This window comes from Crocodylus porosus, unplaced genomic scaffold, assembly GCF_001723895.1.
Source record: "Crocodylus porosus isolate Cpor-Errol unplaced genomic scaffold, CroPor_comp1, whole genome shotgun sequence".
Lineage (NCBI taxonomy): Eukaryota > Metazoa > Chordata > Crocodylia > Crocodylidae > Crocodylus > Crocodylus porosus.
This window is the reverse complement of record NW_017728924.1, coordinates 15,692,009-15,717,488: the sequence shown is the minus strand read 5'-3', so window position 1 is coordinate 15,717,488 and position 25,480 is coordinate 15,692,009. Positions and strand designations below refer to the sequence as shown.

General features: G+C 44.3%; 1 protein-coding gene across 2 annotated transcripts in view; it reads right to left on the bottom strand.

Moving 5' to 3' along the window:
• Window positions 1–25,480, bottom strand: part of CAPN6 (calpain 6) — an 83,490-nt gene that overhangs the window by 28,572 nt on the left and 29,438 nt on the right. For both annotated transcript variants that reach the window (XM_019540402.1, XM_019540403.1), the window contains exons 4-6: window positions 4,564–4,695; window positions 2,988–3,196; window positions 1,739–1,931 (exon numbers count right to left, since the gene is read on the bottom strand). In XM_019540402.1, the coding sequence (XP_019395947.1) occupies window positions 1,739–1,931; window positions 2,988–3,196; window positions 4,564–4,695 (534 nt within the window). The remainder of the gene's footprint in view (window positions 1–1,738; window positions 1,932–2,987; window positions 3,197–4,563; window positions 4,696–25,480) is intronic.

The following is a 25,480-nucleotide window of genomic DNA, read 5'->3' as shown; positions in this document are numbered from 1 at the left end:
TTAAGTGTAATCTGATGGCACTTGTACACATGACAGGGCTTTAGTTCCCCTAAACTGAAAATGGTAGGTCTTTAATTGGTGGGTTTTAATTGTGATGATTAAAAACCCACCATTTCAATTTAGGGGCTTCTGTGACTTATGGACTAGTGACGGTCCGCTGGCAGTTCACTCCCCCAGGAGGCACCTGCCTGCTAGTGGCCCCAGGGAGTGCTGCTGCTGCTGCAAAGGGAAGGACTGGGGCCCCCACAGCTCAAAGGCCATTGGCAGCTTGCCTCCTGGCTGTGGGAGACAGGCAGGCTCTATGAGAAAAAAAAGGATCAGGTCTCTCGCCATTTTTTTTTTTACCCCTCGGTGAAGCCTGCCTGCATGAGCTGTTGCTGGTTTGCGCAGTTGCAGGGGGCCCAGTCCTTCCCTCCACACCAGTGGTGACCCCACGGCCACCTGGGCAGGATGCTCGCTGCATGGGTGCTGCCCCAGCTCACAGGTAGCACCTGGCCTGATCCAACAATGCACGGGGCACTAGAAGTTCGGGTGTGCTCAGGGAAGCTTAGGCTTGGTGGGCTTCCAGCGCCCTGTCCCTGCCACCTGGGACTGCTCGGGAATGGGCTGGCTTGCCCCTGGGCCAGTGTGGGAAGGCAGCAGGAGAGTAGCTGGGTGTGCTGGCGGCCAGAGAAGGCAGCGAGGATGGTGTACGGGACGCTGGAAACCTGCCAAGCCCGAGCTTTTCTGAGCGTGCCTGGGCTTCCATCACCCCTTGGACCATCCCTGCCACCTTCTCTGGCCACCAGCACACCCAGCCATCCTCCTGCTGCCCTCCTGCAGTGCCACATGGGGAGGCGGCAAAAAGTGTCCTGTGTGACATCTACACGTGACAGAGTTTTTGTCCACAAAGGGGTAATTTGCCATGATCAAACTAAAATACATCATAGATGGCTTAAGTTGCCACCAGCGTTCCCTCTAAGCTGCACGACATGCGCAGCCGCACTCATGCCACGCTGCCAGGGGTGTGCTTGCGCGGCCGTGCATGCCACGCAGCTTAGAGGGAATGCTGGTTGCCACACGCAGAAAGAAATTTTGACATGAAAAAACATCGCTCATGTGAACATGGTGATGCCATTATGCTAGATAAATGATAATTTCTTGTCACTTTTCATCATGTGTACACGGCCACATCATCACGTGTACAAGCACCCTAAGGGGATTTTACGCTGGATTTTGACAGGAGCAGATTTAGATGAATGATTGGCCCCACTGACAATCCTGTCCATTGGCTAGAAGTGCCTGGGGTCAGGGAACATTTGTTTTCCCTGTCTATAAAGCACTCTAAAGCATTGGCAACTTGATGTTTGGAAAACCAAGTTTTTAAACAGACTTAGCAACAAATTAAACAGTTTATGGAAAAATGGCACCCACTTCTCCAACTGGAAGGAAGGATATATGCTATGTTTGCTTGTTCAAGACACCAACTGGGCACTTCCCTCCATTCAGAAAGAGCAGAATTTCAGATCAACATTCAGGTCAGTGGCTGGGCAAATGACTTTGTGGTTTCCCAATTATGTTTGGTGGCTCTGGGAATTGTTCTTGGCTGACAGTGTTGCCAAGTCATTAACTTTCTATGTAGAAAGGCTTCCCAAAAATACAAATTAAGAATACACCGATTATGTCTATGCTAATATTGCTTTCTACCAGGCAAGGAAACTCATCAGAATAAAACATTAAAACACGTCTGTGCACATACCGAGATATAACAGCTGATTAACCCGCCTCTTTCATGTACTTTCATTAAGTCATTAAGCAGCTTCATTTGCTCAGAAATATTCATGCCGTATTTCCCTTGTACCATGTCAATGGATTCTGCCATGGCCCCAGTGAAGTCGACAAGGGCATCTGCAGCACTGCCCCCATCCAGGGCTTCGTAAGACCCAGCCAGCCTGCAGGAGAAACAGAACAGACTGACTCACTGTCCGACTCTTAGAGAGCATTTCATTCTGCTTGGTTCTGTGTAAACTATTGGTGACAGACCAGAAGAAAAAGAGCCTATATGTATCCTAAGATTTCTGCCCACTGGGTTGCTAGAGAAGAGTTGCAATGTAGAGGCAACATGCAATGCATGAAGGAATACCTTAGTGGAGATTTTGTGGCGGCAGCACAGCTATATGTTTTCCAGTAAGAGTATCAGTGGGTAGGCCTGTACAAAGCAGCTAGCATTCGCTTTGGATTTGGATTCGGCTGATTCGGGGGACAGTGATTCAGTTCGGTGATTCGAATCACTGTCCTGAAATCGTTCTGGCTGAATCACCAAGCCAGGCCCATCCCCCACCTGCTCTCCCAGCCCAGCAATGGCAGCCCTGCCTGCCCCAGCCCCTTGGGAAAAAAAGCCCCACTCAGCAGGTGCTGCTGGGTAGGGGGGCAGGTGATCCCCGCTGCCCCCCACTGCACCACAATGGATGGGGGGCTCTGTATGAGACCCCTGCCCCCCCAGCTCCCCATGGCTGCCCCACCCACCTCAGGTCTGGCCCTTTAAGAAAAAAAATCAAACCTGAGAAACCTGCCCCTACTCACCTTTCCTGCCCAGTGGGCCCCTCAAAGCCCCAAGGCCGCTGCAGGAGTGGCGAGTCCAGGGGGTTTTCTCTCTTTTTTTTTTTTGCTTAAAGGGCCAGAGCTGGGCTGGGCGGGACAGCTGTGGGGGAGGGCTTGTGCAGAGCCCCATATGCAACATGGGGCAGTGGGGGCCAGCGGCAGCACCTGGTAAGCGGAGTTTTGAATCGATTCAGACCTTTTAATTTATTCTCTAATTTGATTTGGATTCGGAGATTCAGCCACTGAATCAGTCCGAAACTCCTCCTAATTGAATCACCACCTGAAGCTTTGCACAGCCCTATCAGTGGGGAAAACACAAAGAAATATGGGAGGGAAGAGAGAAGCAAGGAGCAGGTGGAGAGAGTGGATTTTATTTGTGGCTAAGAGGACTCTGAGCAAATTCATACTTTGCATAAGCTTTCTCCAACAAGGCACTCCAGAATTCATTCTCCACATTTGAATGGCAGAAGATCAGCTCTCCATTCATTGTTGGCAACCGGTCATCTATGACCACATCAGTCCACTCTCCAAAACACCAAAACCGGAAGTGGAATATCCCTGCATATTTCTCTGGACTCTTTGGATCCCATTCTTGTTCCTTAAAACTTGGAATAACCTGAGAAATCAAATGAAGCAAAGTTTACCAAACACAAACCAATGAGATCAATTCAAGGGACAGCTTGCCTTGGGAAGCAGCTAGCTACCACAGACAGAACTACTCTGGTAGCCTTGCTAGCCTTTGGAGAGTTAAAGCTGAAATCTGAATGTAAGGACACTCAATTCCAGCAGTGGTGAATTTGACTCCAAGTCCCCAGACTTTGTACAAGAGAATGAAGCTTAATACTGCTCTTTACAGAGGCTAAATGCCATTGGGGTGATTGCAGGTGCTCCTTGTTTCTGCTATAGCCTTTGCCAGATGCACAGTGGGCACATCTACACATGCAATTACAGCACATAAATAAACTGTGGAGCTTATTGTTTTGGAATGAATTGCTCCCAGGCGCACCATTTGAACGTGCGTCTGGGAGCAATTAACTCCAAAGCAATAATCTCCACAGTTTATTCATGCATAGCATGTGGAGCCAGGTCAGAGAAGCCCTGGCTGGCTGGGGCCCCCAAGGGTTAGCCTGCCAGCCCATGGCTGCTCCCCCTGGCTTAACGTGCTGTGGAGGGGCTGGCTGGGGCATGAGGGAGCTTCAGTGCACGGCTAGGTGGCAGGCAACCCCTGCACTAAAGCACCCTCTGCAACATCTATATGTGTGCAGCTGCAGTTTTTTTACTCCGCAGCAGGACAGTACTTTAATTCAGTGTTTCCTAACCAGCGCGCTGTCAGAAACGAACTGGTGTGCTGCGGAGTTTTGCCATGGCAATGAGCTACGATATGAGGATAGGGAATGCCTTAACGAGTGTGCCGCAGAAAATTTTTTTTAATGTAAGTGTGCCTTGGGCTGGAAAAGGTTGGAAAACACTGCTGTAATTTACAAGTACTATCCTGCTGCAGAGTAAATTAGTTTACTTCAGCCTCATAGGAGTGCATGTGTAGATGCCGAGACATTTACTGCATAATTAATTAGCCAACTGCACAGTAAATGTCTCATGTAGATGCACTCAGAGGGGACAGGGAGTCTTAGCTTGGTGGAGAGTAGCTCTCTTGGGCTCTGGAAGACATGCAACAACAAGCCATGGAAGTATCTAACGCGTGAAATGGGCAGCATATGAACATGACCAATGAAGACGTGGACACCCCACCTCAAGAAAGAGTGCTTACCAGCTGTAAGTGTTTCCCAAAGGTATGGGACAGCTGATAGTGGGGTACTGGTTATGCGATGGTGCCACTGACAGGAAGAAACACGAGCTGGATTTTTCCTGAGAACTACCATTCAGCAGCTGGCCCATCCCGCCAAAGGAAACACTGGCTCCAGGTTGTCAGATTTCCTTAAGGAACAGATATTATCCCAAGGACTGAGCAGCATAGTCACCTACCTTTTGCCACAGATTCTCCCAGAGAGCCAAACAGGAGCAAGCTGCCACAAACCAGCAGTTTCCCAGTGTCCCTTGGTGTAAGTCATGGGAGCTGATGCCATTCACAAACAGATGGGGATCTTCGCAGAGTTCCTTACAGAACAAACCAGGAGTTACTGGTGCACCCAGGAGAGAAGATTTTTAAGCAGCAGTGAGAAATGGAAATGCCTTGAAGAGGGACTCACTCCCCCGAGCCTCGCCAAATGGTACAAGCAGGAAGGAGCAGAGCAGTTCCAGCCCCGACACAGCTCCCTCCTTTGCAGAAGAGTTGTTGCGGGCACTCGTAACACTATCATAGTTGTCCCCTTACACAAGTGAACACTTTTGCTGGTGACACATCATAAATCCAGTGAAGAGATGGATAAGAAAGTATTCATGAGCATGCCACAGCAGTACTTCCCTGACAGTTTGGGTAGAGATCCCCTGTGTCCAGGAATTTTCTACAGCCATATGGGGCAAGATGGAAGGAGATACCAAGATGAAGGTAGTAAAAGGAAAAGAAGGGAGTTCTTCAGGTAAGAGCATAGGCAGAACAACATGTTCAAGGGAGGAGAAGCAGAAAGCTATTTCCACTGACAAAAGGCTATTAAGATCCTCTTGCTTCTGTCCTGGTCACCATCATGGCTGGTCCTTATGTGTGAACTGGGCTCCGCCACCACCAAGTGCATGAGCTGCTATAGCTTTTACTCAAGAGCTGAGCCTTCTCATTTATCATGAAACCTCCACTGTTTCCCACCAACACTCCTCTATCCCCACCTCTATCCACTCATTTCTTCTGGACCCCAATTCATTTCTAGCAATAAGGAGCCAACACACCCTTCGTCTTGCCACCTCCTTCATTTCTCTCCAATTCCTAAATGGCATGAGGGCACCCCTGGCTTTGAGGTACTAAGATAAATACCGGGAGGCTTAGGAACATATACTTTTTGGTAGTTTCCGGTTTTGTTATCGCTATGCTATGTTCATCTTGCCTTCCACAGAAAAACTCTCCCTGCAGTGCTGCAATGTCATCATGCTGTGATCAGTAATTGCTGTCTGCGAACCTGCAGCCATGGACTTCAGCAAGCAGCACCTTAGAAGTCAGGCGCTTAGTGACCTGAACTTCACATGAGTAATTGGTGACAGCTGCAATGATGCATACTGATTTCAATCTGAGTGCCACTAGGCATGCTTCAAAGTCTCTCTCTCAGGCAAGGTTTAGTGGCAAATAATTACTGTTACCTAGAGGTCAGGAAGATGTAAGAAGAGAATACAATGAGAAGTTCTGCTGCTGCATGGTGTTAGAGTAATGACAGACCACAAGGCTGCTGAAGGGAAACTTGGATGTTTCAGATACCAGTGGCTAAAAGGAAATACAACCCCTGAAGCTCTAGGAGATTCCAGTTGTATTGCAGCCTTTCCCATCCTATGCCAGCATGGCAATAAGGGGGCTGTAACGTCTGATGCTGTAGGTTTTCATTGTCCTTTTGATGCAGGTAAAAGGTGATATCAGTTTACAAAGATGTCAGGGCTACCTCTGCACATAGTTTTCAACTCTCTTGCCATTGGGCTGTGGTAAACACCAATTCAGCGGAACCTGTTTTCATAACTTAAATATACGATCTAAAAACTTGTTTTCCTAATTTGGTAGAGCATACTTTAATCTGGCCCATACTACCTTCAACTCACAAAGAAGAAAAAGGTACTGAGTTTTCAAAATAATTTAAAAGCTATTTCTCCAGACCATTTTCCTCATTTATTTACATGTCTTCAGAGAGTTGAAAATTCAATGGAAGCTCGGGGTGCAGAGCACTCACTAGCCATTATAAAGCATTTTATTCTTCTGTCAGTTACTTTTATGAGTATATTAGAAAAGCGTTCTAGAAACATTGAACAATGTATGTTGTAAGAGTAAGTACATGAAAAATCAGGTATCGCTGCTTTCAAGTATGCCCAGAGTTACCTGCCTGACCTACAGATGCATGAAATCACCTGGAACATGCAGTAGCTCAGGACGGCAACTTAGAGGATGAACCTTCAGTTGATGTAAAGAAGATAGCTTCAGACTACGGCAACTACCACTAGCTGACAATGTAGCCCTCGCTTTGCTGTGGTACTAACTATTGGAAAAGCAACTTGCATAGGCTTTGCAGTTATGCTTTCCAGTTTGCCTTTCTATCTGAAATGATGTTTTATTGGTTTAATTAGCATGGGGTAATTTACCCTCTGGAATAATACTGTTCATGCTTCTTCCTTGCCTCAAGAAGCAAAAACAATATTATTTTTTAAAGAACTAAAGCACAACCAGAGTTGACAAGTCCAAAGAATATCTTATCTTCTTTGCTTCTCCTTGCCAACCATACAAAGCTATCTCTTTTTTTTTTTTTTTTTTTTTTTTTAGAGCGAAGTGTGTCTAGTATCTCAGATATGCCTGCATAAAGTGCCCCAGAGCAGCACGCGTCAAAATGCTAAACATGTGGATATGATTAGAGGTCACTGCCCATTATGGCCCAAAGTAAACACTGAACAGATTTTTTTTTTTTTTAATAAACAATGCCTCCTTTCCATTATAGCTGTATCGTTTTGTAAAAGATCCTGCTTAATGCATTCTTACTTACTAAAATATCTGGCAGACTTGGACTGCCTGAGACCAAGCAATCACAGTGGTAAATGACTTACTTGACCTGTAATTTTATAAATCACAGGCACTTGAATGGCACCTACTCCCAACATACTTTGGAGTAATAGAATTGGTTTATGTAAGTCAGCCAAATAATTTTTAAAGTTATATAATATTTAATTCCAAACTTTTACTCAGTTTTGTTATTAATTCAGAATATTACTTTCTAAAGAGGCTTTGGTAATCTGGAGTAGATACCTCTAGAAGAGTCAGAAAAGATGGTCAGCTCCCATCCTGGGGGTACACTACGCTACAGCTGTCTCACCACCAATGGCCAATGATGTTATATCACGGGCGTTTGATAATCCTGTTACTTGGAGCTGTTAGAACGCTGGTCCTGATCCCATATGGGTTATTTAGATGTAAAGTTAATGAATTTAGTGGAATTGCATGGTGTAGGACAGATGCAAATGAGATCAGAATGAGGTCCAAATTTTACCAAGACTCCCTCTTATACATAACGTGTCCTTTGAGTTAGACCCAGTATTGCAATTAAGATGTCTTAAAGGGCTATTAGGATCCAACATCCAAACCTCCTACTAAGTTTAAAATGCCTAAAAATGCCTCGGCATCTCAGTACCCAACAGTTAGGTTTCTTAAGTCATTTGGAAGAGAAGGGGGTGTTGACTCTATGGCATACAGGGGTGGGCAATTATTTTGGGTGGAGGGCCACTTGCCAAGTTTTGGCAAGCTGTCTAGGGCCGCATGGGTAGCCCTGCCCCTTGAGAGATACCCTGTCCCCTTGTCACCATCTTGGGACAAGAAGTCCTGCCTCTTAACCCCTGACCTTTGCCACCAGAAGTCCCTCCCCTTGCCACCAGAAGTACTCCTTTCAGCAAGGGGTTTTGCCATCCCAGAACCAGAAAAATACCAAATTATATTCTAAAAAGAGAACATTTAAAACTTTCATTAATTTGATTTCAAAAAATATTTTTGCCCTGGCTTACATGCGTTTGTGTAGTGCACATAGAGGTGATTGCACAATAGCGTAAAATGAAGTCTTACGTTTGTATATTGTGGGGGGTGGGTGGGTATGTGGGGTGAGGGAGCATGTGGGTATGGGTGGTATTGGCTTGATCAGGTGGCCCCTTTCTCAGTGGACTGGGTTTTGTGAAACCCCTCCTTAGGCATCTAACTCACTCTACATCTAGGGCGTGTGTAGACAAAATGGGGGCCCTAAATTGAAGCGGTGGGTTTTTAAAAACACTGCTTCAATTTAGGGCCAATTAAACCCCTGTGTCATGCACACCCCCACTGACTTACCTGCCTCTCCAGTGGTGGGGAGGAGGGGGCGAGCTAATGATGGGCGAATCATCGGACTCGATGATCTATTGAGGTCCCTTCCGACCCTAGCATCTATGAAGTGGTCCCTAGACTGTGGGGGGTGGGGGCGGGGAGGCTTGTGCTTCCCTCTGTGGCAGCAGCTGACCCCCCAAAAGGCGGTGCCTGGCTCAGGCAGTCCCAGAGGGCGCTGTAGCTGCGAAGGGAAGCACTGGGCCCCCGCACAGCTCAGGTAGGCAGGCAGGCTCCAGGGGCAAAAAAAATCAAATCAAAAAACAAAAAACAAAACCCAGGCTCACCACTTTTTTTGGGTGAAGCCTGCCTTCCTGGGCTGCTGCCAGGCTGCCTGCAGGGCTTCCTGCAGCACTTTGCGCCATGGTTCTACGCACAGCAGACTGAAGTCATTTAAGGCACATTACACACCCACATTTCCTACAGCAGCTGGAATTAATGTGCAATACGCCACCAAGACATGCAAACACTGCCACCATTGAAGTGGTGCAAAAACATTCAGTCCGCTTTAAAGTGTTGTGTGCACACAGCCCTCATTTTGTCTACACACGGCCCTAGAACCTAAGCATTCAGCTGAGGTTGTGAATTCCTCTAGGTAGCACAGCACCTAGGAAACAGGCATGATAGTGCTGAAGCCGCCTTTTGAGAATGTAACTTTTTGATCTATGCTCTTAATGTTAATTTTCCACCTCTCCAATGCAAACAGCAATATAAATGTTTTCGCCATGTAAGGACATGCTGTGTTTTACTATGAAACATTAAGAAATGTTAAACTCTATTTTGGACACAGTGCTAATAAAAGCAAATTGTTGTATCATTTGTATACGCAGAAAATATTCCATCTTTGAAAATCCAGCTTCCCCCATAGTGCTTCACTTACGAATACACACGCAAACATAAAAACCATTTGCATTTGCAAATCTATAATTGTACAGAGGCTGCATGGTCTCCGAAAGGGACGCAAGAGGTTCCCTGTGCTTCAGATTCCACTGGGAATGATAAGATACCCATCCTCCCAACAGATGTGTATGTGTGCGCTGTGCTGTTTCTCATTTTACTATTCTGAATGTAATGAAATTACCTGAGATTCAATACCACTTACATAGTGAAGCTGAGAGAAATGCAGTGGCTGGTTAACCTCTTTTGTTCTGTTTTAATTGGTTTGTCTCTTTCCCCTGAGGTTAATAAATGAACTGGTTAAGCAGCAAGTTCACAAAATGCAGAGCAGATCAAAGTGGTACGCGACACATCAATACACTTGGCACAACATATCCGCATAGTGTAGGCTACAACTTTAGCCTGCATATATTGGTTTTTATTCTGTTTGGGACTGACAGATTACAGGGTGGGATTTCACTGGCTAATGGAAGTGGATTGGGGCAGTTATGCTGCTTGGAAAAACGTTTTTCTTCTTTGCTGCAGCAAAACTTTCTTGGGTATTTTCAAAACCTGATGGGGAACTGCTGAGAGGTCAGAGACTTACCAGTTTTATTTGAGTCGCCAAGGATTTTTTTTCTCTATATAACAGGTTCTTTGTAAGCAACCCAGGGCCAAAATCATGAGACCATTGTGACTAACTCCAGTCTGAAAGAATTGCTCTGAAACGTGTAACATAGAAGTGACTGGAGGGCAGAGGGGATAAACGTTTAACCACCTGCACTCACTTTTGGAACAACTGACTCTCCAGGAGCAGAGTGTAAATATAAGGAATATACATATTTCTGCTTAAATATTACCAGAGTCCATAAAGTAATTTTGTCCCTTTGCTGTTTAGATGGGGAGAAAAACATACAAAAAACTAAATTCACTCACTCCACCAGCTTACAAAAGCTTCTCTGGACTTGCTTTGTAAAGCATCCCAAGAGGCTAATCCAGTGGTTCTCAACCTTCTTAGATTCAAGGCACGCCTTGGAAATTTCCAGCACTTAACTGGCACTTTTTTTTTTTTTGGTCAAAAAACCAGAGCAGTTTTTCTGTTGCAAAGAACTCAGACACCCCAACAGGTCAGACTGTTTCGGACGCTACTGATTTCTACTTGGAATCTCTGGGTTTATCCTGTGAAGCATGTTTTGCACACCGAACAGTGCTAATTAGGCCTGTACAAAGCGGCTAGTATTCACTTCGGATTCGGCTGATTCAGGCGACAGTGGCTTGATTTGGCGATTCGAATCACTGTCCAGAATCGATTCGGCCAAATCTGATTCAGAGATTTGGCTGCTGCCGAATCAGCTGAATCTTCAAATCACCCGGGCCCCATTTGCTGCCCAATCTCAATGGCTGCCCTGCCTGCCCCAGCTCCTGGTTCTTTGGAAAAAAAGCCCCCACTCACCGGGTACCACCAGGCGGGGGGCAATCCTTGCTGCGCCTCACTACCCCATGCCATGTGGGGGGCTCTGTCATGAGCCCCCCAACCCCAGCCACCTCCACGGCTGCCCCACCCTGCCCAGCTCCAGCCCTTTAAAAAACCAAAACCCGCCCACATTCACTGGCTCCTGCCCAGCAGGGGGTGATCCCCGCTGCCCCACGCCACATGGGGGGCTCTGCCATGAGCCCCCTGAAACCCCAAGGCCACTGCAGGCAGGGGATGGGGCCTAGCAGGGGCCCCACCCCCATGGTCCTCTCCCCTCTCCTCCAGCCCCCCCCCCCCCACCCCCTACTTACCAGCACGGAGCCTGGGTCCAGCTCCCTGCTGCAGTGAGCAGGGATGCCCCGAATCACTGAAGATCTCCAAATCTTTTCCAAATCGATTCTGAAAGCTTCAAATTGATTTGGACCTTTTAATTAGTCCCCTGATTCGATTCGGATTCAGGGATTTGGCCGCCGAATCAGGCCGAATCTCCTCTGAATCGAATCAGCACCCGAACCTTCACACAGCCCTAGTGCTGACATTGCGTGGCACCCCACAGCCCCTTTGAAAGGATCTTAGGCTACCCCAGGATGCCACAGCACCCTGGTTGAGACCACGGGGCTAATGGGATTTGGGGGAAGACTCAAGAGCTCTTTAGCCTTGGGGCTAAAGAGAGGGTGCAGACAGTTGTGAGGGTAAAAAGAGAGTAACTGAGAGAGAAGAACAGGACAAAATGAGGAGGGTTTTTGAAGCTGAGATTTTCAAGGCCCACGGAACTGAACTCAACTCCCACGGATTTAGATTTGAAATCTAATCTATTATTAAATATCTTTTCATTTTGTTAAATACTAGTCATGATGTTCTAAACATGAGACCTCTTTGCTCACCCATCAGACATATAGGATCAACAGCCTTCTATGCATGTTATATGTAGTACATCTCCCACGCTATCCATTTTCTCTGAGATAATGGGAACACAGCTGAGAAGTCTTTCCGTTTTTTTCTTTTCCACTTTTTCCTCCTGTCCTCTCGTTACACTAGGCCCCGAGGGCATCAGGGATGCTGCTGACTATAATTTCTTCTTTCTGCTGTGTCAACTGTACTGAGTGTAGATGGGAAAACTCACTCTCGGGTCTGGCTGCCCCATGGAATAAGAAACAATAACAAAACAACAGGGAAGTGGGGAGAGAAGCACTTGCTGTGATATTTGAATGGTTTGGGAGGTAGGAAAGACAGCCTGTTTTATAATAGTTCCCAGCTGTGCTGGCACGTACACAAGTCTAGCCCAGTTTGGGCTGTTTGTCAAGGCAACGACATTTAATAACAAAAAATGATATCAGTTTGACTATGTCAGATGCTTCCATGTGCACAAAAAGCCTTTTACAACCTTGTTTTGTCTGAGGCTGCTCTGCCTATGGAATTATGGGGGGGAAGTCTTCAGTAATAATACCAGACAATGGGTATTTACATGAGCCTGGAAGTGCCTATGAAGGACATGTAGGTGCGGTGTGTCCAAAGGCCTTGCATCATAAGGGATTTAAGGCCCCTGTTTATGTATGCTGGGCCAAATTTCTGCCCTTGACTTTGTGTCTATCCCTCCACTGAGCCCACCAGTGAAACAGGGGCAATGTGTAGAAGTGCATAGGGGTGCACATGCGTCCCCTGAGAGCACTGGTGCACCCCGTCAGGCTGCACTCCCTGTTTAGCTGGCGGGCAGGGGGGACCACCAGTGCCTCCCCTGCAAGTGGCTGCTGAAGGCCCTCCTCAGTCAGGATCAGCTGCTGGGGGACACCCCCGGTCAGTGGGATTGGCCACCGGGGATCCCGTCCCCCAGTCGCTGACTGGTGTCGGGGGGCGCATGTGCCCACCCTGACCCAAGAAGCACCAGACACCCATGCAGTGAAAGGAGGGTGCCACTTTTATAAATTGAAATCCAGCTAGAAGTAGGCAAGCTAATCCAAAGGTAAGAGCCTGTCAGGTCTGTGCATGGCTGAGCAATTGCAGGCAGAATATTTAACTGGTACAAATAAGCATAGCTTCATTCAAGTTAATGGAAATACGAGATTGATAGCACCTGGGGATCTGCTCCTACATAAAAGGACAGAAAAATCACATACAGAGCACCAGGGTTGGATTTCAGTAAACCCAGAGTAACTTCTCTGACAAGATCTCCAGATTTGTACTTGTATAGCAGAGATCAGACACTGGCTTTCAGTCCAGTCTGGATGTATCGAATTCAAAGGCCACCCACCTAGTAATTCTGGGTTATGCTGGTTTCTGAAAACATGCTTTTCAACCAAATTCTTGGACTGGTGTCATAAGACGGGAGACAAGCAAAATAAAACAAAAGGTTGGAAGTCATCATGCACAAGTCTTCATGACAGTGAAATATTCAGCAATGTCCCAGTACAGAATAACTAACTCCCAGGTCTAGACATCTGAACTTTTGCCCTGCTGGCTAAAGAACTAGCTGTTTTGCTGGGCTGTCAAAAAGCACCATATTGCTGCCAGGGTCTTAGCTTCTCCAGGTTGATCCAGTCTCAGAGGAATGACATCCAGGATAGAGACTGTGTCTGTGGCCAGGGCGCTATGTAGGAATGGGAATTAGATGTTTACAAAAGGAAAGTTAGGCAGCGCCCTGGACAGTGAAGGACTAGCACTGAGTCGTGCCAGAGATGATGTCAAGAGTGGAAATTGAAGAAAATCGTGGTTTATGCTACCTGAAAGCCTGGAGAGAAAGCCTGTGTTACCTGAAAGCCTTCCTGAGTCTGAGAGAGTTATGTTATGGGAACTAGAAAGGCCTGTTGTGGTGTTATGTACTGTGAAATGCTGTCCAATTTGACAGAATTACTATATGGGTGTTGCTCTTTTTTCCCTCCTTTTTTTTGTTATGAGTCAAACTCATGAAAATATACTACATAGATGTAGTGCAACAAAAAACCCAGAGAGCTAAAGTTGCTTATGCTCTTCTCTAAAACAAAGTCCTTCTCTCAAGCTCTACTTTCCCAGTCCTCCTAAATAGGATTTTTTGTGGCTGTAGATGTTAATCTCTTCACTGCAGCCTGTATCCTTGAGGACATAAGTCTATAATTTTCTTTTCTAGATACTTGTGTCCCTTAGCCACCTGAAATCCCCACCAAGAAATCCTAGCAAACAAAACCTGAAGGTAATTAAATGCCTTCGACCAGAGGTTCTCAACTTTTTTTGTACCAGGACTCGTTTGTCAACATGGATGGCCAGTCCCGACTCAGTAAATAGTTTAATTAGACTCTACTGGTGCCCTGAATGCCCAACCCATTGCCCTGCCTTCTGGTGCCCTTAATGCCCAACCCATTGCTCCGCCTTCCCCAGCCTTCCCAGTGTGTGGGGCAGAAGGGACCCCAAGCAGCTGCAAGCAGCCCCTTGCAGGCTGGAGCTCTGCCAGCTAGCAAGGGACAACCCAGTCCCCCATGTTTTTCTCCTTGGGAGAACCCATTTTTAAAGTTTGTTCATGATGCTTTCATATATTCTTGTGACCCACTTTTGGGTCTCAATTCAGAGGTTGAGAAACGCTGCTTTAGACTATATTTAATACTACTATTTGAAAAGGCAAAGTCAGGCAATTAATGCATGGAAAAGTCTGGGGCTGATGGCCTTGTTATATCTAGAACAATTATTTTATCTACCCTCTCCATCCCACTAAGACATCCATGGTGCCAGTCTGGTAATGGATAAAACAACCCGACTCTTTCAGGGCTTTATCCAAGATCAGTTTAAATCAGTGGAAAACTTCCTTTAAGATTGTCATTGATTTTACTGGGTTGTGAATAAGATATTTAAATATTGGTCTGCATCCTCATCCTAGCAATAGGTGGTCGAGGATCATATATTAGAAGTCTGCAGAGGCTCCACTGATTAATTTAATGCTGTGCCATAAATACTGCAGAGAACTGAAGCCAGTGCTGCTAGACCATCAGGAACGTCTTCTACTACACAGCTGTAACCTCAAGCCATCCCAGTAATCTACCATCTAGTCCTTATTTATGTATGGTAGGTCTCTGGGTTATGGTCGACTCATCTGACTCATTGCCGCAGACTGAATCTGAGCTACTATCACAACCGTGAAAACGACAGTGTCCAGTCTCTTCTGCCCGCAAAACAAAATTAAAAAATTATGTGTGATAATAAACACTATGAACCATCTAAGTGGTCAAAAGGTTGCTAACATGGCAGATTTACAATGAAGAACAGTAACACACAAAAAATATTGCTAAGGAACAATAACAATTTGTTCAAGGGATAACACAGAGACGCAACAAGGAAAGCATCATGCATGGCAGTCTGTGAAACCACCTTGGTCATTTTAAGGAATCTCACTGCCTGCCTAAACATCTAAATACCATTATAAAAAATGTAACATCACAAACACCACATAGCATTTCTCATTTCATAGAACTGAAAATGTTTTTTGACCCTACTGCTAAAATGTCACGGCACATCATTTCTTAGAGGCGGAGACAAGCTACCTAGGACATCTTTGGGCTTCACTCATTCCTCAGAAATTAAAGTCATTGCAGGATGCTGCACATTTGAAACAGTTCTTTAGATCTGAATGACAAAAGCGAGGGAGAACCTCCGACTGCAACAGCAGACGGGGCACCCAAAGCTGGAATGGATTAGCTCCAGCGTGTTTTCCTCATGAGCTAGCCACTCAGAACGCAGTTCCCATCTTCGTTAGAATCACTCTTCTTTTGTCTAGACTTCTGTCTCCAGATCCAGCATCTGATTTTAAATCCTTATTACAGTTAAAACCGATTCTCACAGAGTCAGTTTCAGTTTGTCTCGAGGCAACGGATGATGGCACATTAAGTTCAAACCAAATACTATTCAACTAAAGATTGAGGATCCAATCCTGAGCCCTTATAAACCCATGACAACACTGCTTTACTCTGGCCAAGGATCTGTCTCTAGGTACCTGGCTTCATACAACTGAGTATGCCAGTTAGGATGGCCATAAGGCATTGTTCTGCCAACACTTCACCTAGATTTGTGGTGCCAGTAGACATGCATTTGAAAGGATGCATTGCACAGCAGATTTTTTGCCATTATGCATTTATCTCCGTATTTAGAAATATAGTTTTGAAATTTGAGGTTTCATAAGCAACTGTGTTTTAGATTTGCAAAACTAGTTCAAGATTTTTATTGTTTTCCTTTGACTAATTCATTAACAGGAATTAGCCACCTAAATGCCATTAAAATATGGCTTTTAGTGAATAGATATGCAAAACGCAAGACTGATCATCAACCCGTTAACCTGCCTGATCAGGGTCAGACTTGCCATTTATAGTCCTAATTTTTTTCACGTGCTTTTTCCATTTATTTTTCTTCCTTCAAAACTCATTTTCTGTCTCCATCTCCCATTTCCTTTTTTACTGCTGTCTAATCTATCCTTCCACTCTCTATCATCATGTATGCAGGTTTCTGAAGAAGTAAAATAACAAAAGAAAACAAAAGGGAACAAAAGAGGGTCAGATCTTGAGAGGAGCTTGGTATTTACTATCCCATTGACATCAATATGGGTTGTGGATGATCAACCATGTTCAGAATCAATCAGGACCAAACTGGACAGTGGCCTTTACATACCACCTAGATGCCAATATCCAGAGCAACTCAGCTTGAAGTTTTGAGATCCTCATTCATCCTATTTATTAACTCAGTCATGGAGGTTTTTTCTTGTTTGGATACCAACTGTACCTGACTGAAACCCCACAACTACTTTCAAGATAATCACCATCAAGGCCTAGCAAATTTCCTGTTTAGATCCAAAGGCTGACAATAAAGTAGATTCAATCAGGCATAGCTACAGACTTAAGACTTGTGCTTTATTGGGACTAACAAGGCAATGAATAGCTTTGTGAGAATGTTTACTTGGTTGTGATTTTATTGTGGTCAAAGTTTAATCAGCTTCATCTGTGTGGTTGAATTGCTAGACGCCTAGAAGATGTCACATTGTAAAGAGATGCCATTAAATACATTTTATTTATTATTTATATGAGGCTGTATGATCCCCCGTTCAGTTATTGGGAAGATTAGATGGGTATTTTGGTTTTCCTAACATAGAAGCTCTCCGAGTTTAGTTCTTAAATGTAAACTAATTAATGTCTGAAACACTCTTAGAGTGCATCTATTCTACATTACCCATACATTAAGGAGGAAAAGCATCAATTACTTGTCAGGAAGTTGAGACAATATAATAAATGAGAGGTAAAAAAGCACATTCTCAATAAACTGCAATTTAAAAAAACCTTGTGGTTTCAGCAGTTTAAATAAACTCAGTAAAATAGTCAGGATGCATAGTAGACACACCTGTGAAAAACAGTTCACCAGGGATAACGTGAACTCTTATCACTTGGGTCTTTACAACCTGTGTTCAAAACAAGGTCCATCTCAACTAGAGGTTATACAGAATACATATGAATGAATGTGGAGTTGTCCACCAGGAGAATAAGTAATGATTCAGTGAACAGCATGTAAGCCAGCAATAAACAGCAAGCTGCAATTAGTTTTATAGCTGCTGGTTGAGGCAGCAATATCAGGCTTTATCAGCCACAATGTTAGTGCACGTGCAGTTACAGAAGTCCGGAGGACCATCCAGCCCTTGCTTACTTATGCTTATCAGTACTCTTATCAGTGGATTTAGTGCATAAATAACCCCGCAATTTCCTACAAAAGAACCATCTTCCTTGGATATACAGTTTTAGATTAGAACTTCCCCTACACTTCCTGTTCTAGATATACCTTCCAAAACCAGACATGGACTGGTTTTTTGTTTCCGGCTCTCACGAGGCCAAGATATGACAAAATTTCTTCCTAAAATGTTAGGAATTTAGAATCATAGAAAATTAGGGGTAGACAGGACCTCAGGAAGTCGCATCTAGTCCAACCCCCTGCTTAAAGAGAGACCAGCCCCAACTAGATCATTCCCACCAGGGCTTTGTCTAACTGGGGCTTTAAACCCCCCCAAGGATTGAGTTTTCACAATCTGTCTAGGTAACCTGTTCCAGTGGTTTACTACCCTCCTAGTGAGAAAGTTTTTGCTAATATCTAACCTAAACCTCCCTTGCTGCAATTTGAAACCACTGGTTCTTGTTCCATCATCTACCGCCACTGAGAACATGGAGCGAGTAAGAACACGTAGCCTCTTGACATTTCCATCTTTTATGACAAAGGACCTCTCCAAAGCTGCAGATATCTTTATAGATCTACCATCAAGAACTAAAAACTTACACAAGAAGTTTGGGAAATTTTTACATGACAAACACTGGCTAGTTTAAAAACCAATCAACCAAAACCTGGATTTCAACACTACCTCCTGATTGTTACAGAATCAGTCCAGTCTCATATTCTCATATTTTCATTTTGTCATATTCAATTTCTTTACTACTTGACATGAATCTTATTTTGGCCAGCGAAGGCCTTGAAAACATTATCCATCACCCAGGGAACACTACAGCAATTACTCAGGATGCTTGTATCCAATAATCACATCACTCTGGTTCATCACACAGGCCACTTCCTCAGATAATTAGTCATTTTAGCTCCACCCAAGCACAGAAACACTTGAGCATACTGAAGCATACTTTACCCATCTTATTCAATCACATTCCAATTGCCTAAGGAATGTCAAAGGAAAGCCTGAGGAAACAGCAGTAGAAATATTTGCTTATTCTCCTCAGATACAAAACCAGCCTGTTTGTCCTAAGGTTGTCATTTGCTAAACGGTTTTGTCATACAATGTAAGTATTTATTGGGACTGCCCCCCCCACCCCAAAATACATTTTACAGCTTTTGCCTGTATTAGTATCGGGTCCATACCAGTTCCAGGCACAGTACCCCAACAAGTGAACCTAATATGTTCACCACTAAAAGCTGAGACCAAAGACTAGCTCCTTAGCTATAAATTAGCATACTTTCATAGGAAGACATGAAGTTATACTGATTTAGATTAGCAGATGATTTAATCCCGCAATTTAATTTATCCTTCTAAGCAGGGATGTGCAGGTTTGTTTTGCTTGCATTCTAATCTGCTTGAACATTAAGAGATTTACAATGCACCCAAGCTCACTTGAGAAAGCCCCATGAAATAAAAGGTGAAATATGTCACATTTTTGGGTGTTCATGGGGCTTCTTAATCTTACACTCTCACTAAATCCCTGGGCATCTGGAGTTTTACATATCAATCAGGTCAGCACACAGAAGAGGTACCAAATTTCTGGCATGTCAGTGGGCAAGTCAGTTTAGACAAGATGACAGAGATCAGGGTTCAGACAGGTTTTTTGGCTTGTGCGAAGCGGCTAGTATTCACTTTGGATTAGGATTCACCTGATTCGGGGGACAGTGATTCAATTTGGCCAAATCTGATTTGGAGATTCAGCTGCTGCCAAATCTACAAATCGGGGGGAGGAAGGGGGTTGGGAAGGCTGGCAGGGGTCCCCCCATGGTCCTCCCCACTCTCCCCCAGCTCCTGCCCTGCCCCTAGTACTTACTAGCTCAGAGTCAGCTGCAGCTCCCTGCTGCAGCCACTGGGGACTGCCTGAATCATCAAAGTTTTCAGAATTTTTGCTAAGATTCGGAAAGCTTTGAATCAATTTGGACCTTTAAGTTGGTCCCCTGATTCAATTCGGATTCAGAGATTCAGCCACCGAATTGGGCCGAATCTCCTTCGAATTGAATTACCACCCAAAGCTTCGCACAGCCCTAATGTTTTTACCTTTGATGAGAAAAAGGAATTGCAATGTTAAGCTAAATGCACAGATAGAGGGAAAAAGGTGCGTCATGCACAAGGACTGCAACAAGGTGGACAAACCAAAGCACTCACTGAGAAATGTATTTATCCCAAAGTGCTTTGGCCTATTCTTTGTTGAGAGAGAAGTCAGATGCCACTATTTTCATTCCCCTGTGATAAAATGCAGTAGCATTAACAAAAAGGGATCATAGCCCCCAGATCATTATCCTGGTGTTTAATATGTTGTCAACTTTGACATTATGTTTTCCAGATGGCCACAGGATGGAAGGTTTGAAACAGAAGAAAGTCAACATGACAGTTGTCTAAATTTTGTTTCTCTGGCTTATGCTGAATAGTCATATAATCCAAAACTCAGCCATTTGAGAGGGGAAACCATAGCCCATGTCCATGCTGTAATGTATCAACAGGGCCAAAGGAAACCCTCCACCCTATTCAGGCTTCAGCCAGATTATTGTTTCCAGGTTTCAGCATCATCCTGCAAAAGAGATATGGTACCATTTGGAAACTGTCCAGAGGAAAGCAACCAAAGTGATCAGAGGTCTACTTTAGAAAACATGACCGATGAGGAAAAGAAGGAAAGAACTGGGTTTATTTAATCTAGAGCAAAGAAGCCTGATGGGAAATATGATAAATGTCTTCAAATAAAACAAAAAGTTGCTATTCAAAGGAAAACTAGAAACTGTTTCCATGTTCACTGGAGATCAGACATTTTGTTGTATACCAAGAACAACTTTCCAATTAAAGGGATAGTCAAACACTGAAACAGATGACCTAGAAAGATTACAGGATCTGTCACTGGGGCTTTTCGATAGCAGTTTAGACAACTGTCTCTCAGGAACGGATGAACAGTAGCTGATCCTTCTTTAGGACAGGAGAATAAACTGGATGACCTCTTAAAGACCCTCCATTCCTTATTTTATTTGATCAGTGAGAGGCCCCATGTTTAAAAACCTAAATAAACATATAACAATATAACCATATGCAATGAAACTGACAAACCAGTCCACAAAAATTGGGTGGTAAATCTCTAAATAATTTGCAAGACTTTCAATGATGCTGGTGTTCAGAGCAGATTGGAGTCTACTTTGGATAAATTTTGAGCAGGTTATGCACCTAAGTTATTATGCAACCCACTGACAGATCTAGACTGGAAGAACTAAACACTAACCCCTCCCTCAGAAAAGGCTCAGCACCAGTCACCTGTGATAATCCGTCCCATCATACAGATAGATGTGACTGAGCCAAATGGATCCTGATGACCTACCAGACCATATGGAGTTGGTTTTGCCTACTTAACTCAACCAACTGCCAATTCACAACTCAATAAACTTGAAACTCAAACACGAATCATGAAAATTATACTAACATCCAGACAGTAGGGAATAAAGTTTGTTCTGAATTTTGACAGCATTGCTGCTGATGGGAAACATTTTATAGGTCTTCACTGGAGTAGCAAATTAGGAATGGATTTAAACATTGCAATGAATAGATAATACAACTCTGTAGGTGCTATATACATAGATACAAGACAGACTTTTTAAAAGTTCCTCAACCTGCAAAGCATAGGAAAAAAACTTCTTTCTGTTAGCTAGAAAAACATGTGGTTTTATTTAATTTTTTAAATAAAGGAAACAATTTTTTAAATAAAGGAAACATTTAGGGAAATATGAAGGAAGCATGATGTACTGAAGTCAAAGGAAAACAATAAAAATCTCGAACTAGTTTTGCAAATCTAAAACACAGAGGCTTATGAAACCTCAAACTTCAAAGCTTTATACTTCTAAATATGGAGATAAAAGCAGAATGGCATAAAAACCTAATGTACAATGCATTCTTTCAAATGCATGTCTACCGGCACTGCAAATCCAGGTGAAGTGTTAACAGAACAATGCTTTATGGCCTTCCTAACAGGCATATTTAGTTCACAATTTTCCTTGAATGAAGCCAGGTACCTAGAGACAGATCCTTGGTCAGAGTAAAGCAATATAGTCATAATAGAGAAATATGGGTTTATATGGGCTCAGGATTGGGTCCTCAATCTTTAGTTGAATATTATTTGGTTTGAACTTAATTTGCCATCATCCTTTGCCTCAGGACAAACTGAAACTGACTCTGAGAATCTGTTTTTAATTTAATATGGATTAAAACAAACAAAACCTGATATTTTAAACTTTTGAGAAAATATACTGAGCCCTGAAAGCATGGTGTTTACCATCTAGAGGTGACAGTGAGATCTGTTTTTCTAGCTTTTCTCCTTCAGAGACAACAATAACAATGAAAAGTCTCTACCCAGTCCATGGGACAGAAAGATAAATTAGCAAAACTGCCAAGACAGAAGATAAAATATTGGCATCTGCAGTGCTGTCTGCTTGGCGAGCATATGTGTAATTTATAAATGTTTGCTTGTAATTACATCCCTGGAAGATTTGGGTGAATAATGCTGTTGACAGAGTCACCATTTCCAAAACTTTATTCTTTTTTTCAGCTCTAAATAAATGCCATAGTCATGAAAGCCTCCTGGATGGGACCAGAAAGAAGATAAAGGACAGGAAGTGGTTACGCAAGCTTGTCAACACAGTTCTGTACCTTAGGAGTGGAAGGGAGGAATGACAGAACTGGGCTTCAGGCAACAGAACATGTATGTTCTGTTCCCAGTTCTGCTGCAGGCTTCCTTTGGGAACCTGAGTAATAGTATAGCCCTGCCTTACAGGGTTTAAGGCACTCAGTGGATACATCTACATGTGAAATTAATTTGAACCAACAAACTCTGGAGCAGTTTAAACCAGAGTAAACTACTCCTGGACACAGTGTCTACACGTGTGCCCAGGACAGCAGCAATCTGAGCTGGGCTGGAGCAGTTTAAGCCAGGGCCAGGGGTATGGGGGGTCAGCCCTGGGCTCTAGGTGGCAGCACTGGCTGGTGGTGGGGCTGGCTAGAGTATGAGGGTGTTGAAAGTGCAGGCAGGAGTCTGGCCCCTAGCTGGCTGGGCTGACTAGGCACAATTTACACCCATGGTCAGCATCTACACATGTATTTAATTGCAGTTAATTATCCCACCAGCAGATAGTACTGTCCCCAACAGCACTATCTTACACAGGTATTAATTAGTTTACTGTGGCTTATTAGCATTGCATGTGTAGACAGTGATGCTTTACCACTATAGTGAATTTAATAGATTTCATAGACATTAGGGCTGGAAAAAACCTTCCAAGATCATCAGGTCCAGCCCCCTGCCCAAGGGGCATGAAGTCTGCTGGGGCCAAATGGTCCCAGCAAGATAAGCATCCAAGTGCATCTTAAAGGTGTTCAGAGTAGGCGCTTAGACCACTTCTAGGGGGAGTCTATTCCAGACGCTGGGGACTCAGACCATAAAGAAGCTTTTTCTTATGTTCAGCCTAAAACGGACTTCCCAGAGTTTGCGACTGTTACACCTTGTCTTCACTTGGGGTGCCCTGGTGAACAGATGTTCTCCCACTTCCTGGTGCACCCCCCTAATATACTTACAGGCTGCTACCAAGCACTCCTTGAGCCTTCACTTTTTCAGGGTGAAGAGTCCCATATCTCTCAGCCTTTCCTCATAAGACTTATTCTCTTGTCCTCTGATCATGTGTGTGGCTCTCTGGGCTCTCTCAAGTTTCTCCACATCCTTCCTAAAATGCGGAGCCCAGAACAAGATGCAGTACTCCAGCTGAGGCCTCACCAGGGCCACATACACCAGGAGGATGACTTCCTGGGTCTTGCTTGAGATGCATCGATAGATGTAAGACAGGGTTTTGTTTGCTTTGCTGGTTACAGCATTGCACTGGTGGCTCATGTTCACCTTGTGGTCAGTTGTGACCCCCAAGTCCCTTTTAGTTGTGGTGCTAGAGAGCTACATTACTGGCGAGCCTATAAGTATAATGTGGAATTTCCCCCCCGAGGTAGAGCACCTTGCATGCCATCAGGTTTTGATCCCCCCACCTTGCAAACCTGTCCAGGTTGGCCTGAATCCCCAGCCTATCCTCTAGTGTGACCACAGTTCCCCATAGTTTGGTGTCATCAGCAAATTTAGCCAGTCCGCTTCTGAAACCTGCATTTAGATTAGTTTATTCTGCAGTTAAGTGCATGTGTAGAGGCAGCCAGTTACTCTGATATAGGGCCCGTATAGGCACATAGAAAGAGACGCATCTACTAGAAATTGTATTGAGACCTCAAGCTTTATGCAGCTTGGTTTCACGCAGCCACCACACGGTAAGTTCAAAAACAGAGCTCCAGGCTACAGCTGAAAGACTCTATCAGCCTACGATTAGTCTGATCTGTTAGGCTTGTTCCACTTCAACATGCTTTTTCGAGGAAAAATAATGCATGCAACGTCAGGAGAACATTCCCAGAACATTTAACCGATGTGAAACTTCCAGAACAAACAGAAACCTGAGAGGTCCAGAGTTAATGATAATACCACTCACAAAAAGTGGACCATTTGGCCTGAACACACTCTTTTAATACGCTGGAAGATGTTGTCATAAACCATTTCATATCCACGCTGGTAGAGAAACATCTCTCAAGAGGTGATACCCTGATTCTACTGAAGTCAATGACAGGACTCTTTCAGGCTCTGAAGCAGCCAAGATTTCACCCAAGCTGCTTTATCGACAACGTGGCACATGGAGAATGGGCCATGGTTTTCCTTTTGTGGGGCTGAGGACAGGAATCCCACACGGGCAATTTGTCAAACACCTCCACATAGTTTGGCGAACAACCTGGCTCTATTCCGAGGCCTTCTGAAGTGTTTGATGGTAAAACTCAATCATCTGAACTCATGGCTATGGTGCAGAAAATACAGAAATCTTCCAGTCTAACTACTTGCCACTATGGCACTGAGCAACTCGGGGTTCTGAAGGATGGTGTTCTCCTAAGGTGCATATATGTTTGTACCGCTTGTTCCTATTTTCTTTGTGACGAAGGGCGCTCTGTCTAAGTGTATGTCCAGCAAATGCTGCAATCAACACATGATAGGAGCAGGATGACTGGAACTTGGAAAGCCAGAGTTTCAAAGACAAGCAGAGTTTCTGCATGCAGTAATCTGGACAATAAATCAGCTTTCTTGTAAGCATGAGAATGGGAGTCTACATTAAATATTGCACAAGAATTTCAGCCCATTGCACGCTTGGAGCTCAGAGCTGAATCCCCGCAAACTGTTCTTCACTGAGCTCACCCTAGTGATGGTCTGCAGATCAAATCCAAGCTCTCATGCAAAGAGCAAATTCCTATCTGATACTGGGAAGAGGGTGGGAACTGTGCAGCTGGGAAGCGGGTGACAGTTATTTGACTGCAGCCCCCTGACGGTCACGTCTTGGCTATGGGCAGCATGAGCTGTTGAAATGGATTAACTGATTAATTTCTCAGCATAGAAATTGGATCCTAGTTGATTTTTATCTGGCTATTTGGGTGGGGTTCTCAGTGCAGAGCACTTCCCTGCTCACAGTCTAACTAGCCGTCCGTGCCAGTCTTCCAGGGACATAGGAAAAGAACCAAAGGTTCCTGCACAAAACCACAGCCAGGGCATGCTTTAAAAACAGCAGCCAATCTGCCTGTATATAGCAATGGGCCTTTCCAGAATAAAGTGGTTTTGCTCCTGCACGTCCTATCATTTCTCCATGCTTCTTGGATTCATTTTCCAATAAAGCAGCAATGCATTATCTATCTGGAGTATCTATGTTTTCCCATCTCTCTCATTAATGGATTCAAAAACTGGCCTTTCAGGAAAGCAAAATTTAAATGTATTGCTCTCTGCTTGTTTCAAAAAAAAAAAAAA